This window comes from Drosophila ananassae, chromosome 2R (genome assembly GCF_017639315.1).
Source record: "Drosophila ananassae strain 14024-0371.13 chromosome 2R, ASM1763931v2, whole genome shotgun sequence".
Classification (NCBI taxonomy): domain Eukaryota; kingdom Metazoa; phylum Arthropoda; class Insecta; order Diptera; family Drosophilidae; genus Drosophila; species Drosophila ananassae.
The window spans coordinates 21,350,815-21,365,877 of NC_057928.1; the positions used below are offsets into that span (position 1 = coordinate 21,350,815).

The 15,063-nt window shown below is 42.9% G+C and overlaps 4 protein-coding genes across 4 annotated transcripts; 2 read left to right on the top strand and 2 right to left on the bottom strand.

Annotated features, from left to right (window-relative positions):
* The first annotated feature begins 2,365 nt into the window (after window positions 1–2,365).
* Window positions 2,366–3,283, top strand: LOC6507183 (probable palmitoyltransferase ZDHHC24). Its single transcript, XM_001956495.4, has one exon. The coding sequence runs from the start codon at window positions 2,433–2,435 to the stop codon at window positions 3,201–3,203; it is 771 nt and encodes a 256-aa protein (XP_001956531.2). The 5' UTR covers window positions 2,366–2,432; the 3' UTR covers window positions 3,204–3,283.
* Window positions 3,284–9,168: 5,885 nt separating this feature from the next.
* LOC6507888 (ketohexokinase) lies at window positions 9,169–10,238 on the bottom strand. Its single transcript, XM_001956494.4, has one exon. It carries the CDS (start codon window positions 10,195–10,197, stop codon window positions 9,214–9,216), a length of 984 nt encoding a protein of 327 aa, XP_001956530.1. The 5' UTR covers window positions 10,198–10,238; the 3' UTR covers window positions 9,169–9,213.
* A 29-nt stretch (window positions 10,239–10,267) lies between these two features.
* LOC6507184 (ketohexokinase) lies at window positions 10,268–11,619 on the top strand. Its single transcript, XM_001956493.4, has 2 exons — window positions 10,268–10,674; window positions 10,730–11,619. The coding sequence occupies exons 1-2, from the start codon at window positions 10,354–10,356 to the stop codon at window positions 11,534–11,536; spliced, it is 1,128 nt and encodes a 375-aa protein (XP_001956529.1). The 5' UTR covers window positions 10,268–10,353; the 3' UTR covers window positions 11,537–11,619.
* Window positions 11,620–11,626: 7 nt separating this feature from the next.
* LOC6507887 lies at window positions 11,627–12,401 on the bottom strand. The gene is made up of 2 exons (XM_001956492.4): window positions 12,139–12,401; window positions 11,627–12,082 (listed from the first exon to the last, which is right to left on the bottom strand). The coding sequence occupies exons 1-2, from the start codon at window positions 12,251–12,253 to the stop codon at window positions 11,712–11,714; spliced, it is 486 nt and encodes a 161-aa protein (XP_001956528.1). The 5' UTR covers window positions 12,254–12,401; the 3' UTR covers window positions 11,627–11,711.
* Window positions 12,402–15,063: the final 2,662 nt, after the last annotated feature.

Consider the following 15,063-nt stretch of genomic DNA (forward strand, 5'->3'; position numbering starts at 1 on the left):
TGTCGTCTCTCGCAGGTTGGTTGACTTCCAGGCCGTTAGCTTTCATTTCGTTTCGTTCCATCAGAAATCTCTCGTGCATAAGGAACATTTTAATTTTGAAAGGGACTCTGACTCTGACTCTCACTCTGAGTCTGACTCTGAGTCTGGTGGAAATTGCCATAACATCCACATATCACACTTGCACAATTCAACTCCCCAACCTCCCACACACATCCTTCCACACACTACTATTCCCTCCACTTACTTGGCCATATAAATAAATAAATAAAAATAACAGAGCACGGCAAAAGGAATGAAAAAGTTAAATTGAATTGTGTTGGCTCAGGAATACTTACTTGGCAATTCCAACAGACATTGCCCATGATGTTGGTTCAGTCCCTAGTCCCTAGTCCCGAGTCCTTAGTCCTTAGTCCTTTTTCTCATTTTCTCGTGCTGCACTTGAAGTTTACGCAACTTTTTCGGTTAGTTTTTGGTCTGTTTTTGTGGGCGCTGCTAGCAACTGTCAAAGTTGCTAGATATACCCAGAATTGCTTTGGCAAAGGCGAAAATTAGGTGGCACCCCCAAAGAAATGGCCAAAACACAAGTAACTAACAACAACTACCTAACAGATTGGCCACATGGAGAGTTGGTAATAAATTAGAGCAGGAACTGGTAATGGAAAATGCCAACAAATCATAGTTACACTTGAATTTGTATTTAAACTATTATTAGTAGTCATAGATCCTTAAAGGAAGAAGCATTTTAAGAGAACTCTTGAAATATTTTTTCCAGTTTATTAACTACATGAATCATTACTGACCACCAACTCATCAATCCTCCGCCATACATACTCGCATATGTCCATCATTCTGTCTAAATACGTATTGTATATTAGTGGGTCCTGGGTATCCTGGGCGGCCAAATGATTTTCGGCGTTTGCGGTGCAGGACAACCCACGCCAGTAATTTCCTACGCACCACATAATCCAAATGGCCAACTTGTCGCCAGTAAATGGGCTGCTGTCACGTCACTGGTCCTCATATGTATGCCCCCTGTCTGGATGTTTTTAGCTCGGGTGCGGTCCCAGGACCCAGGTCCTTTCTGGTTCTGGTTCTATTCTGGGCTGGGCCGGGCTGCAGTAATCAATTTTAATATACCACCTCCCAGAAACAAAAACCCCAAAAATAAAAGTTTGAAGGTCTTGTTAATAATAAGCCGATGTTGATATTGGTGGCCACATTAGGCCATACGTCGCCAATGCCAGAACATCAGTCCGTCAGTCAGTCAGTCAGTCCGTCAGTCAGTCAGTCACTCAGCTTGTAAGTCTGTCAGTTAACCAAGAATTCTTATACGCGGTTGTGGTCGCGGTCTCTATTATTCCACTGGCAGCCATCATCTATGGTAACTGGTCCCCTTGACGAACTGTCAGCTCACTGTCAATATGTCGACGCTGCTCCCTGCCTCCCATAGAGCTGATGGAGCTTCCAAAAAAAGCTAAGACTAGAATATAATATATATCTATCTATTATTAGTTATCTTACTATTAAATATATTTCTCGTATTAGAGGTAATCTATTTTTTAGAACCCTTTCGAAGAACCAAATATATATACTTCTTGTTAAAGTCTGGATGGTAAAATAATAAAGAAAATAGGAAAAATATATAGAATCTTCCAAGAAATAACAAAATTTTGGCTATAAAAAAGCCAATAGCCCATCATCCATCCCCCAGAACAGGCCCCCTCATGTAATATACGTTCGTTGTCGGTTGATGTTGATTTTTGTCGTCAAGTGTGCATAATTTTATTCTTTATGTTTTGTTTGAGTTTGATAGAAAATGGTGTACACTAGTAGTTCATTGTGGGTGACCCTGTCCTGTCCCTGTCCCTGTCCCCTTCGAAAGAAAACATGTTTACCCGCCCAAGTTCTTGGCTTGTTTGTTTGGCTGTCTGTCTGTCTGTCTGTCTGACTATTTGTCTGTCAGAGTCCCCAAGACCATGTGTGGGGCATAATAGTTTCGACTTGAAAGTGAATGTAATGAGCTTGAATAGTGTGACACATAAAACATCCAGCATGAGCCACTGAGCATTCGAGCTGATCTACTTAGTTCATAACTTCCACTCCACTGGGTGCAAATCTGTGCCGCTGAGGATGCCCCCCAACATCTTGCCACATATCGCTGAAAAGTTGGAAACTTCTTTGGGTTTTTGTGTTAGTCATGTGTGACTCATATGCGGAAAAGGACATTTACAATACGGTCTGTATCTCTTTGGGAAACATAATTGGAATGAAATAAGATTATGTTTAGTTCTAAGCACTCTAACTTATTGGCTCCCTTTTTTTATGGGGTTCAAGGGATCATAACAATAAGTTCTCGATACATTCGAACAAAGTTTGCTCTTGGACATATATCACTTTGAAATTGGTCATAGAACAAGTCATATTCTCTGACTATGTCGACCTCACAACAAAATAAAACTCGCTATTCGGATATCCTTTCCATTTTAACAACGCTCGTGGTGACCTCTTTCTTTTTCACATACGATGTCTACTACATAGTTCCAACCATATTGGACCCTCTCGGCCAAAGAATAATGACGGTAGTATCGATATGGATTGTGTACAACATAGTAGCCAATACATGGGCCTGCTATATGATCAAGAACACCATGGATACCCTGCCCCAGGACCTGCAACAGCCCACCAAAGAGGAGGCGCACCTGTGGCACCACTGCGATATCTGTGATATGTTGGTGCCTCCGCGGGCGTGGCACTGCAAGATCTGCAACTGTTGCATGTTGAAGAGAGACCATCACTGCAACTTCACCGGCAGTTGCATCGGACACAACAACCACAGATACTTTCTGTGGCTCACGTTCTTCATGAGTCTCGGCACTGGAATGGTCCTCGTTTTCAATGCCATTGATGTCCTTAGGCATTATCGAACCAATACCTTCGCGGAACTGAAGAAAACCGTCATCTTTGCCATTAACTTAGTGTCCTTTTTAGTGCCGGCTATTAATTTCTTCATCCAGCTGGCGGCGGTTATCAAAAATTCCACCAACTTTGACAAATCTGGTAAGGATTATAGTCTGGGATTCTGGAAGAATGTCCAAATGGTGTTGGGAAAACGCAGTTTCTGGACACTGATCTCTCCTACCATCGATAGTCCTTTGGCTCATCATGGATCCCAATGGGAAGTAAAGGAAGTTAAAGAGAATTAATTAGTTCTATAGGAAAGTTATTATAATAAAATACTTTATAATATATTCCATACTACTGTTATAGAAAACAGTTTCCATCATCGGCACACTTTTACAAAAAGCAATTTAAAATCACAATTCAAAAACCCAATTCAGTGTCCAAGTGAGTCAGTTTATTTATGAATATGCAGCATGAAGCCGCAGCTGTAGGATGCAGGATGCAGGATAAAGGATGCCGGATATCGGATGCAGCGAGCTACGGACAACGGGTGGCGGGTGGCACGTCCTTGTCGGCGCTTCTTCGACGGCTGCGGCATCTAAATCATATGGATATCGTCAATGGAACGACGCTCTCTGGCATGTGCCACATGCAGTGTGGCATGGTTGCAGCGTTGCATGCATTCACAATTACCAACAAATGTATAAGATACACAGGGAGAAAAAGATGAGAGTTTAAGACTTTTCAATTTTAACAAAAATTTGAATAACTTTTATTAATTAATACTGTATACAATTCCCCACCAATATTATAAAAAATATAAAGTTCCTATAATTTTTTCAAGTGCCTAACGGTATTGCATCCTTGTGCGGGCAACGGCTGAACATTCTTTCCGCCTGTCGGCCGCGCCACATGCCACACATCTACATACACATTGCTGGAGGGTGTTCTTCGTCCTGCGAGCTCGCATCGGGAGCCACGATGCGATCCGTAGTGAGTGGTTGATTGCCTTAATGAATGCCTCAATGCTGACAAGTTATTTGCGGCCACATTGCCTGGCTGCGACTGTAAACATCCTGCCATCCCGATTCCGGGCAGCTGCCGCCGGCACAGTTGCATATCCTTTTCGATTCTCTGGCGCGCCGGGTGCCTGCGGCTCGGCAATTTGTGATCTTTATTCGCAGAAGGATGCGCCGCCAGGACAATGGAAATTTGCAATATGTGCTGCCCTAAGTTTTGAGTCCTGTGACAAATTTATGAGTGGCGTTTGTCTCTCAAGCCATAATTCGAATTATGTTTCACGGAATTTCACAAAGCATTTGAATGACAATTATGATTGGGAATTTAATTATAGAAATTAGTTAGGGATGAAAACAGGACTCTCTAGGGTTTCTCAACATAAAATAATTGATTCAAGTCCTACCTTTAAATCAAGCTTGAAATTCTTTAAAAATCTTGCCAAAGATTCCAGGCCTTTTTTAGTTTTCCGATTTTAAAATAAAAATACAACATAATGAGCTTACGGATGGAAGTCCTGGCACAGTCCCGAGAAAAAAGGACGAAACATAAGATGTGTTGCCCCTCAATTGAGTTGCCGTATTAGATTTCTCGAGTTACGTGGGTCGAGGCTAAATTAGGGCTCCAGGACATGCAGCCAGGAGGACGATAGGGGACAGGGCCGAGGACCCGGAATAAAATGGATCGGATCAGTATGGGTGCGGAAGAAAGGAATCGTTCTTCCGCAGGCGGAATGCGGACACAATTAGGTCGGCTCGTACCCGAGAACCCTTATCTCAGCAGCAGGGTCGACTTCATGTCGAGTGGAAATCAAATTATTTTAATGATACACAAATTGATACTTTGAAACAAAATAACAAACGAAATGAAAATTGCTTCGGGCACTTTGGACTATTTTTTTTCTCTTTTCGGTACATATTTATTTTTATAGAAGTGAAAATGGTTGTCATGACACTCCGAGGGGATATATTCTATATATCCTATGTGTATCTTAGGGAGATGCTGCGACCACCGCCGAGGAACCACCACCGATGGGGAAAATTCCGGGAAAGAAACTCTAACGTTGTAGAAAATTAAGTGAAAATTGGATTCTTTACATTTTGCTTTTACCCAGACCCCCATTCAGGTTTCTGTTTAGCTTTTCTTGTTTAGCATTTTGTTTTTTAGAGAATCGAGTGGCTTTTGGGGTTCGGTGTTCGGTGTTCGGGGCGGAGTGTCTTAATACCTGAAGCGTGTGCAATTGCTATTATTATGCAAATTTTTGCTTTCATTGCATGCGTGTGTTACCCTCTCCCTAGCCGCTTTTCCTTGTCATTGTTTTGTCTTCATTTACGTTATTTTTTTTTCTTCTGCTTTTTGTAATTTAAATGAGGGTCGGCAGTCTCTTTGGCAGTCCTTTGTCCTCGGTCCTGGCAATAATGAGAGACAATTGAAATGTCAATAGCATGCAATTGTCTGCAATAACATCCCAGGTAACCGCTGTGCATATCCGTATCCGTAGTGAGTATCCGTAACCGACGTAACCCGGGTCGTCATTATCCTGGGGGTACCATTGAGTGACTATGAGGGTCGGTCGGTTCGGTCGGTTCGGTTCCCATTAGCCATAATCAAATGGCTGGAATTACCCAGCTTGGCTGACAAAACGCATTTCCCGATGGCCAGCGGGTATCGTATCCTCGATACAAACTGCAACACTTTATTTTAATGCCACCGCTGCGCGGCATTATCTATAATAGCAGTACTATGTTTTACTCCTTATAAATGGTTTAAACGGCAAACTTTAATTTGATGACTCTATCTCTGCTCTCGATCTCATGTGCATGTGTAATTAAAACTTTACTCTTCCAGCGCACTGGAGCACTAATCAAATAAACAAATAGCCCGAAACCAAGAAAATTTAAATGAAGTTACAAACTTTAACCGAATTCCTGGACACACAGGCGGGGGTGGGGGGGATGGGGGCCAAGAAGCCGGGAATGCGGAAAAGCCAAGAGTCAAGGGACAGAAGACAGAGGACAGAGGACCCTCTACCACATTAATTACGCATACGCAGCGTTGCCCAATGCCGCAACCATGGCAAATGAATCAGTCCTTCAAAGCGGACTCAGGACACACACTGTTTCGCTCGGTTAACTTGGCTATCGTGTATGCAAATTAGGATTTGATATCTTGTTGACTTTCTGACCTGACCGACCAACCGACCGACCGACGACCGACCGCCATGGGAACTTTCGATTCACAATCAGTATGCGAGCTGTTCACTCGAATAAACGCTCAAGTTTCGCCCGGATTGCCTCTTGAAAACCAAATTAAAGGCATATAAACAAGTTTCAGTGAAAAAACAAAAACTTTTGTTATGGTTTCTCCAGGAATTGGTTAGGAATTGGTTGCCAAAGGCCAAGAAATCCAACAGTGTATATTACAAGAGGATTCCATATACTTTTAATGAAACTTTGTTAAATTTTATTACCCAGTTGATGTTTATCTAGTTTTATCTTTCTTTTAAAAACAATATATTTTCAATGGGGTTTAGGGTTACTGTTTCCTTATGGCGCTTCGGAGTGGTCATTTTTTTGTTAGTTATAATTCTTAAACAAACTATTGTTAAGTATAATCAGGAAACTTGTCGCAAATCAGGCTATACGCACAAGTTTTTGGCTGCAAGTTCCAGCTTCGTCATCGGAAACGGAAGTCAGTTTTCTTGGTATTTTTATGTTTCTTCTTATATCTCTCTCTTGGTTTTTTTTTGGTTTTGTGTTAGCAATTGAAATAGAAATGAAGGGACAATAACAACAACTCAGAAACCGAAATGAGAAAAGTTGGGCAAGTCCTTGGCGGAAATGTGGCAAGTAAATTGAAGTACCGACCATACAAAAGCCATATACCCATATCCCCTCGACCCCACCCATCCTGACACAAGGTCGCTGTTTAAATCCAAATTGCTGGCTTTTTGTTTGACATAATCGAAGGATGTGGCCGGCATTGTAGTTGTGTTTTTTTTCTTCTTATTGCTGTCATCTCGCTTCCCTTTGGCCAGAAATTCAGAAGGAAATGAAAGCATTTTGTGCGACCAGAGAGCATGCTGGCAAAATAAACGAAAACAGGAGCAGAAAACAGGTCCTGCTTTGATCTACCCCGGCTGCAGAGGGCATCGAGGGGTGCATTAAGCGGACATTGAACCGCCATCCCACATCGGACAAGTCACTCAATTACCAAAGTGTCCAGTCGAGCTTATCAGAGCACCCGGATGGCAGGATAGCAGGATAGCAGCACGATGGCTGGTATCCTGCCTCACTGCCTGTATGCCTGAATGGCTGAATGGCAGGATAGCTGCCATGGGGATAACGGGAGGACATCCCCAATCGCCAATCCACAATCCCCTATCCCCACACAAAAGAGGACTCGCTTTGTTCCTCGCTTTGATTAAATGTCAAAACAATTGCGGGCTGCAGCATAATCAAAGCCCTGCTTGCGTAATTGCCCAATAAACCGGAAGCTGCACAAAAAGGCTCCTCCTGGCGGGATCAGGTCTCAGGACCTTCTCGAGTGTCAATACACAATCAGAGCCTTATGAATAAATTAGTCCAACGACCTTTTATTTAGCTAAAAAGAAATCCTATATCTAAGGTAAATAAATGGCATAAAAAGTATGTCTAAATTTTCCATTAAAATTTAAAGTTTAAATATCCTTAAGTGACCACAAATTTAGGCTTCTATTAATAAAAAATACATTTAATTGTCATGCCCAAAAGTGGCAGAAGTTTTGGCATTTTCAGTGACTTAAAAAGTGACTCATTAGCGTTTTCGGGGATGAAGAAGCCTGACTCGAGGGTGGAGGACTTGGATGTCCTCATGCAAAGTGAATTTCTAAATAGCAACAAAAGCCAAAGAAAAAAGTGACAGTAAAAAAGAGAGCACAACATAAAAAAATATATATAAACTTTTATAAAAAAAAGACTGCTTCTTGGCATTTCTATTTGGGTATGCAGGAGGCAGAGTCGCCTGATGACCTCATTAATTTTCAATCTGAGCCAGATTACAGTCCACAGCGGTGGTATGATGAATCTCTGCCATCCCGCCTACTCCCCCAATAGCCAGAATCCTGTCCCCCCCACTCCTCCTAATTTATGATGATAAATGAGTTTCAATCAAGCGGCAAAAGTGAAGTTGACGGCGGCCAGTTGCCCGTTCTGACCACTTGGCGCTCCTTGGCCCAAAAGTCTTAGCGGGGAGAAGGACGACGAGATTTTATGTATAAATTTATACTTAAATCGATTTGACTTTGGTATCGGGGAGAGGCTTTTCATTTGAATATTTATGAATTATTTTGGGGTATTATTATTATTTTTTCGAAGGCCTTCTGCCAGAGGCCCATTTTTCCGTGCACTAAGCTGTGCGATAACAAATTTCAAAAATCAGCGGCTTTATTGATTTTCATTCAAATTCCATAAACCACCCAGGACAGGACAGGACGGGCCAGGCCAACACCCAACCCTCCCAGCTATATGCCATTTTTTCTGCCGTTTCTAATTATGAATTTGGCTTGAAGCACATTTGCATAATCTGTGCCAGCACAAGCGAATAATAATCCATTTGGGTAGATTTAATTTATCGGATTGGTTTCTGGTCGGTCCTGTTCCTTCGACTCTGACTCCGATTCCATCCACCTGACCCTCGCTGGCATTTGTATTGACCCATTTAGTGGCCAAAAGCAATTGTCATTTATTTAAATAATCTGGCAATATTTCAAATTGTCAGAGCAAACCGACAAAAGGTACACATAAACCCTTTTCAGCAACCAAAATGTACTGACATTGCAGGTCCTCTCGTTTTTGGCCATCGATTGCGGGAAAACGGCACACAAAGTGACAAAGTCTGTGTTGGCTTAAAGGGAGTGGGAGTGGTATTGGGGTGGGGCTAAAGGGTGTAGATATATTCGTATATCCGATAATTTATTACCGATTCACTTTGGTTGAGCGTCTGGCAAGGTAATTATTATCTTTGGCCAACGGTGCGCATACGTAATGAATGGTCGGATTTAACGATTTAAGGTTAAAGCAGCCGCTTCCTCCTTCTCTCTTTGCATCCTGCGAATTATTTTCCTTTCATATATATCTGCATATATGCCATCCATAGGTATATGCCACAATTTATGGATTCTTGTTGAATTTATTTTTTGTGGAGCAATATTTTCCCAGGATAACTGTTTGCTTTTCATTTCCCTGAAATATATATGTGCTCATGGCCAAGTCCCCTGGAGAAAAATGTACTTTTTATTAACCGAAATGAAAAACATCACAAAACCGGTGGAAGCAGAATCTTGGCTATGTGATCGTAGCCTGTGTGGGTGCACTTGTAGCCAGCCATCCGAGTGGCAAAGTCCATGGAAACCTTCAGCGGCCGGTCCCGGATGTACATGGCATAGATAAAGCTCGACACGAAGCAGTCCCCGGCGCCCAGGACGTCCACCACGTTCTTTGGCTTGTAGGCCGGAAAGGCGGTATAGTTGCCGGCCTTGTCCATGTACGCCCCGCCCAGGGAGCCCCAGAGGACAATCACGTAGGGACGAACGAGGTTCAGCCCCCAGCGCATGCGCAGCGTTTCGTCGATGTGGACACAGGCCTCCTTGGGGTTCTTCCAGCCGCTGCACGGGGACAGTCGCTTGGAAAAGAAGGCGTAGTCACAATAGTCCAGCAAAGGCCACATCTCGCTTAGGGGCTCGTCCATGGTCAGAGAGATTGTGATCTTCTCGGTCGGGTTGGCCTGGTTGTGGGCCACCACGTCCTTGATCATGGCCATGGTGCTTTCGAAGTGAAGGCAATGCAGGTGTATCCAGCCGTATTTGGTCAAGTCCAGTTTCCGGAAGTCCTCGATGGTGACATTGGGAAAGGCCGTGTTGTTGTAAGCGATGATGTTCCGGGTGTTCAGTGCTTTGGTGAAAAATACTGACGAGAAGTTCGGACTCATATTGCAGTAGGGACAATTTTTGATGACAATGCCGCGGGACTCCATATCGTCCACCAGGACCTGGTACAGATCCAAGTTGCTTAGCATTCCGAAGAACTCGCACTTGACGCCGAGTACCCGCAGAACGGTGCAATTGTTTGAGGCCGAACCACCTCGTTGCCAATAGCCTCTTCTGGCCTTTATTATGTCGCTCTTGTTGGGAAAGGAGTCGACGAAGGTAATGTGGTCCATAGAGGTGGCTCCGACGCACAGAACTGGCTTCTTTCCGGCTGCCCAGCTTAGTTTACTTCCATATTCCTTGGACTTCTGCATACTTATTTATTTTTTCCTTTTTTTTTTATCTGCCAAAAATAATTTGTTTAATTTGAGTTAAAATAAAAAAACTAAAGAGACACTGACATTTTGGCAACTCCACAAAATTATGAAAAAATAAATTTTAGATCCAATAGCCCGAAATAAGCTGGAATAATGAGCAAATGGTGTGCCCTGAGCTCTGTGCGGACCGTACTCTGTGTGGGCTGCACGGAAGTGGACTATGTGGCTACCTTGGACAAGTGGGACACTGACACGGAAGCGTTTCGCCTCCGAGCTGGATCCTTCCATCGAAGCGGACGCTCTAGCAATGTCGCCACTGTGCTTAGGTTAATGGGCGCCAATGTGGACTTCTTTGGGGTCCTGTCCCGCCTGCCCACCTACCGCATGGTCCTCGATGATCTGGAGAAGGCGGGCATAGGCATAGATAACTGTCACTTCACCGACGAACCTCCGCCATTCTCAATTATTATACAGGTAAAAAAAAAACAAGTGCTTAAGTTATTAATTAAAGAATTAATATGGTTGGCAGGAAAGTATCAGTAAACGCGTCACCATTTCCTACTGCGATAAGCCCTTCTCCTATGTGAATGCAAAGGATTTCGAAAAGGTGGATCTCGATCAGTACGGCTGGGTGAACTTTGAAGGCCGCCATCCACAGGACACTTGCGACATGATCAACCTAGTCCGGCGATACAACAATGGACGCGACAAACGAAACCGCATCAAAATCTCCCTGCAGATCTACAAGGACTTCAAGGACATGGCCGATTTAATGCTCATGTGCGACTATGTCCTGGTCACCAAGTATGTGTGTGAGCAGGAGGGCTGGACCTCGCCCCGTGAGTCGTGCGAGCGCCTAAACGAACGGCTTCGAATACCGCGAAGCATCGACGTGCGCCGTCCTAATTTCGTACTGCCTTGGAGCAGTTTGGGCGCAGGATGCATGAACACCGATGGCGAATACTTTGAGCTACCCGCCATCAAGCCGAAGAGGATTCTGGACCGGGTGGGCGACAGTGACTGCTTCACAGCCGCCTTCATCTATGCCACCTTCATCCGGCAGAGGCATCTCGCGGCTGCCGTTGAATTCGCTAACGGGGTGGCCAGCTTTAAGTTGGCCCACAGTGGCTTTCGTTGTATTAGCCAATTGGATCCCGATTCCCTCCGGCGGCCCGTGGTCATGCAGGGCGTGGATGCGTCCAGCGAGGAGGAGGATAACACTGGAGGGGAACAGCAACGGATGTGCAGGAAGTATCTTTTCCGACCCTCGGTGTTTGTAGGCCGCGCAGATGCCTCCAGTTCGACCTCAGTATTTGAGAAAAACCAATTTATATAGGCCAGGCTAACAAGTCCCTTGAAAGTTCTACATGTTCTGAATCAAAATTTATATTAAAATAAAATCATGTATTTTTTTTTAAAGATGCTGATATTTTTATGATTTTATTTTCATAATTATGATAGAAATTTGCCAAAAGTTTTCCAAATAAGGCTGATCCGATTGGCACGCCAAACTAGTTCCCCATGTTTATGAGTCCTGCCTGGAAAGCAGCTGACTTTTGGTCCTCCATCTTGCCCAGTTCCTTGATAAAACTGGTGAAGGCCCCCATCACATTCACAAACTGAGCGGAGAGTTTCTTGGCTTGGCAGAAGAGTTCCTGCTTGGCTTCCGAAAGGCCATTCTGCCCGCCAGGCACATGATGTTCATCTTCGGTTTGACTTTCCCCTATTTCCTCTAGAGTTATGTGATCGATGGATTCCAGGTTTTCGGCCACAATAATAGTGTGTCCCTTTCGGATGAAGTAGCGAAGAGTCTCCACATCGGCAATAATGGCATTATCCTCGGCACTTAGAAGGTACTTACCAACGATTCCAAATTCCTTAGCTATAGATTATTGATTTTTTTTTGGGAATAAATTTTAATTAAGGAATATTACTTACCAGCCGAGAGAACCTCGTTTATGTATAAGGGATTTTGAAAAACTTTCATAACCTTTCGCTTGCCATCTCGCGAGGACATGCGTACGAAGAATTGCGGAAATTGAGCAAAGGACATGTTGGGATAGAATTTGGGTAGTCTGGCTTTTGAAGACAGCCCAGACTACGGTTGTATTTTAACAGGAAATTTAGACGAGAAATACAGTGTCGATAGACTGTGAGAGTGACAAGAATTTCCAATACAAGTTTGTCATATTCGAGTGGAGTTTAAAAAGGTAGGGAGATCCTTAAATTTCCATTCAGAGACAATGATTTAGTTGATATTCCGACACACCATGATGTCACACAGTTACTCCCAGGAGGAATTATACACAATTTATGTGTGTGCGGAGGCAAGTGGATGGTGGGGAAGAACTGTTGCCACAGCATAATTGCCACATGATTAATTCTTGAGTCAGGCGAAAACTTGTCCGGGCCCGAGACCAAGATAAATGCTAATAGATATACATTTATGTAGACGTTGGGCGATTTCCAGGGCGGTCCACAAATGTTGTGAATAGAGGGCCCCATAGCTTACAGCCCAGAGAACCCAAAACCCAGAGCCCAGAGTCATTTATCATTTCGGACAACGGCAGCAACAACAATTACCACGAATATAAGTGACAATTTTCATGCATTTCCTTTGCTCCGGCCGTACGGCCACACGGCGTATGAGCGATGTTGATAATTTTCGGTGAGAAGGAGCCAGAGATTACCACAGGCAGCACAAATAATCCCTGTCCAGCAAATCGATAAATGTCCGACCGCTTGACAAGGACATGGTGTCTCGAGAAGAGAGGAAACTCCGATGTCCTCATCCACAAAATTCTTCTTCTGGCCATGCATCCTGGCCATGGCTAACACCCTCATAAACACATCGCCAACTCCAAGTTTTTCCCTTTTCTTTTTCTGGCCATAAGAGTACGGGCCAGAATTATGCGTTGCAAATTTTTAGTTGCCAAACTCAGAGGAAGACTGCACTTTGCGAAAAGAGGAGCATATTCTTTACGATTTTTTAAAGAATTAATAGTATTAAGACCTCATAATCTTGATGAAACTGAAGTTTTAATAAATAATACTTACTCTTGGCATAATATAGTAATCTTTTGTCCCAGTGCATCACCCACATTTGATTCGTAAAAAAGGACGAAGGGCAGATCGAGCGGAAGACGCTTCCAACTGCTTTCCGGACTCGTTTTCTATGTATTTTCTGAGTGCAGACGGCAAAAAAGCTCACAAAAAAAAAAAATATGAAAAAGCAAACCGAGTTGCATACAGATACATTGAGACCAGCGACCGGCATTTATGTAAATTAAAAATTATTTCGGCTGTAAAAATTCAGTGGGAATTGTTTTTGGCAAGCGGCAAGGCAGTGTCTGCGCAAAAAAAAGAAAGAAAATAATGTAAAACAATTCCACAAACAAGCAGCAAAGTCAAGAGCAAAAAGCAAGGATACTTCTTAATAAGGAATTTTCAAATACTCTTTCAGGATAGCTTAGAAATAAGATTGAGTTTAATATTATTCTAAATCCCTTTTGAAAAAGAAAGAAGTGTCTGCCAATACTCCGATTTTCTCTTTAAATTTTGAATATTTTAGTAAACCTTTTCTTAGAGTATGTTTTAAAAACAATTCTTCGCTCATACTGCAAGGAATATAACCGTCATGACAATGGCAGTGGCAATTGTGAAAAACATTTGCTTTTTTAACTACATTGGCTGTTAAGCAGATATGAGAGATAGTTATTGTTATTATTTTGGGCCATGGTAAGAGCGAAATAAAAGCATTCGGCTAAAATGTTATGGAGATATGCAAGATTGAGTTGGCATTTTAGTTTGCTGAATATCCGACCGACTACCAGACTTCATAAATTTTAATATTTATTATTAGAATTAAATAAAGTTTACAAGTTTTAAGCCACAAAGTTGTTAAAGACTTGATGTTTATACTTTTTTTTGGCTCTTTTGGCATTGGAATATTTTCGAAAATTGTTCAATCCAATTTCCATACTTCCGCGCCCCCATTTTTCCAGGCAGTGTGTGTGTGTGTGACTGCATTGCTGCATAGATTATGCAGTTGGCTTCAGTTTATGATTGGCAAATCCAATATACGCTGTGCACTTTGGCAGCAGATTGGCAACCCCGTCCGTGCACGCTGCATAGATCCAAGAGATGGCCCGCCCGGCTGCCACTTTATGCCACTTGCACGCATATTTCGCCAGGCACAGGCAGACACAGACACAGACACAGACACATGCACTCTCTGAACACACATCCCCATAAACGCAGACACAAGATGGCGGCGCGCCCATTTCCGGCTGATGGGGCAATAGCGTGATTATCGGCAGACGGGCAGCGAAGGGCAAACCGCAGCGACAAAAAATGATTGTGTGAAAAGCCAAATGGTGGGGTAAAGAAGGCTTACAAAATACTCTATATTATTTGGTATTTTAGTTTCTGTTTTTATTTTAATACTAAATTTAGTGTCTATTCTATGGTATAGTTTAAAAAATATAGGAAGTGTTTGAAAACATATTTATTTAAGAATAGAAACCAATACAATAAACAGGGCATCCTGGAAAAACTATATTCCCTAACAGATATGTGGGCATGCCTAGAAAAAGAACATGTAAAGGCCAACACACACTCGCAGTGAGTTTGGCAAAATTGCTGCCGCAGCAGTAAGCTGCAAAATAAGCCAAAAATATGCGTTATCAAGCTGGGCCAATAAAAAAAAGCCAGAGCCCAGGCGCACACCAACACAGAACCGTGCATTTTAGCCAAGAGCACAGCTGGAAAAAAACAAGGAGTTGAAACAGTGGTACAAAAGAGGACTAAAGGATAGTATATGTATTTAAAAAAGTAATAAAATATTCCTGAATCTTTAGTCTA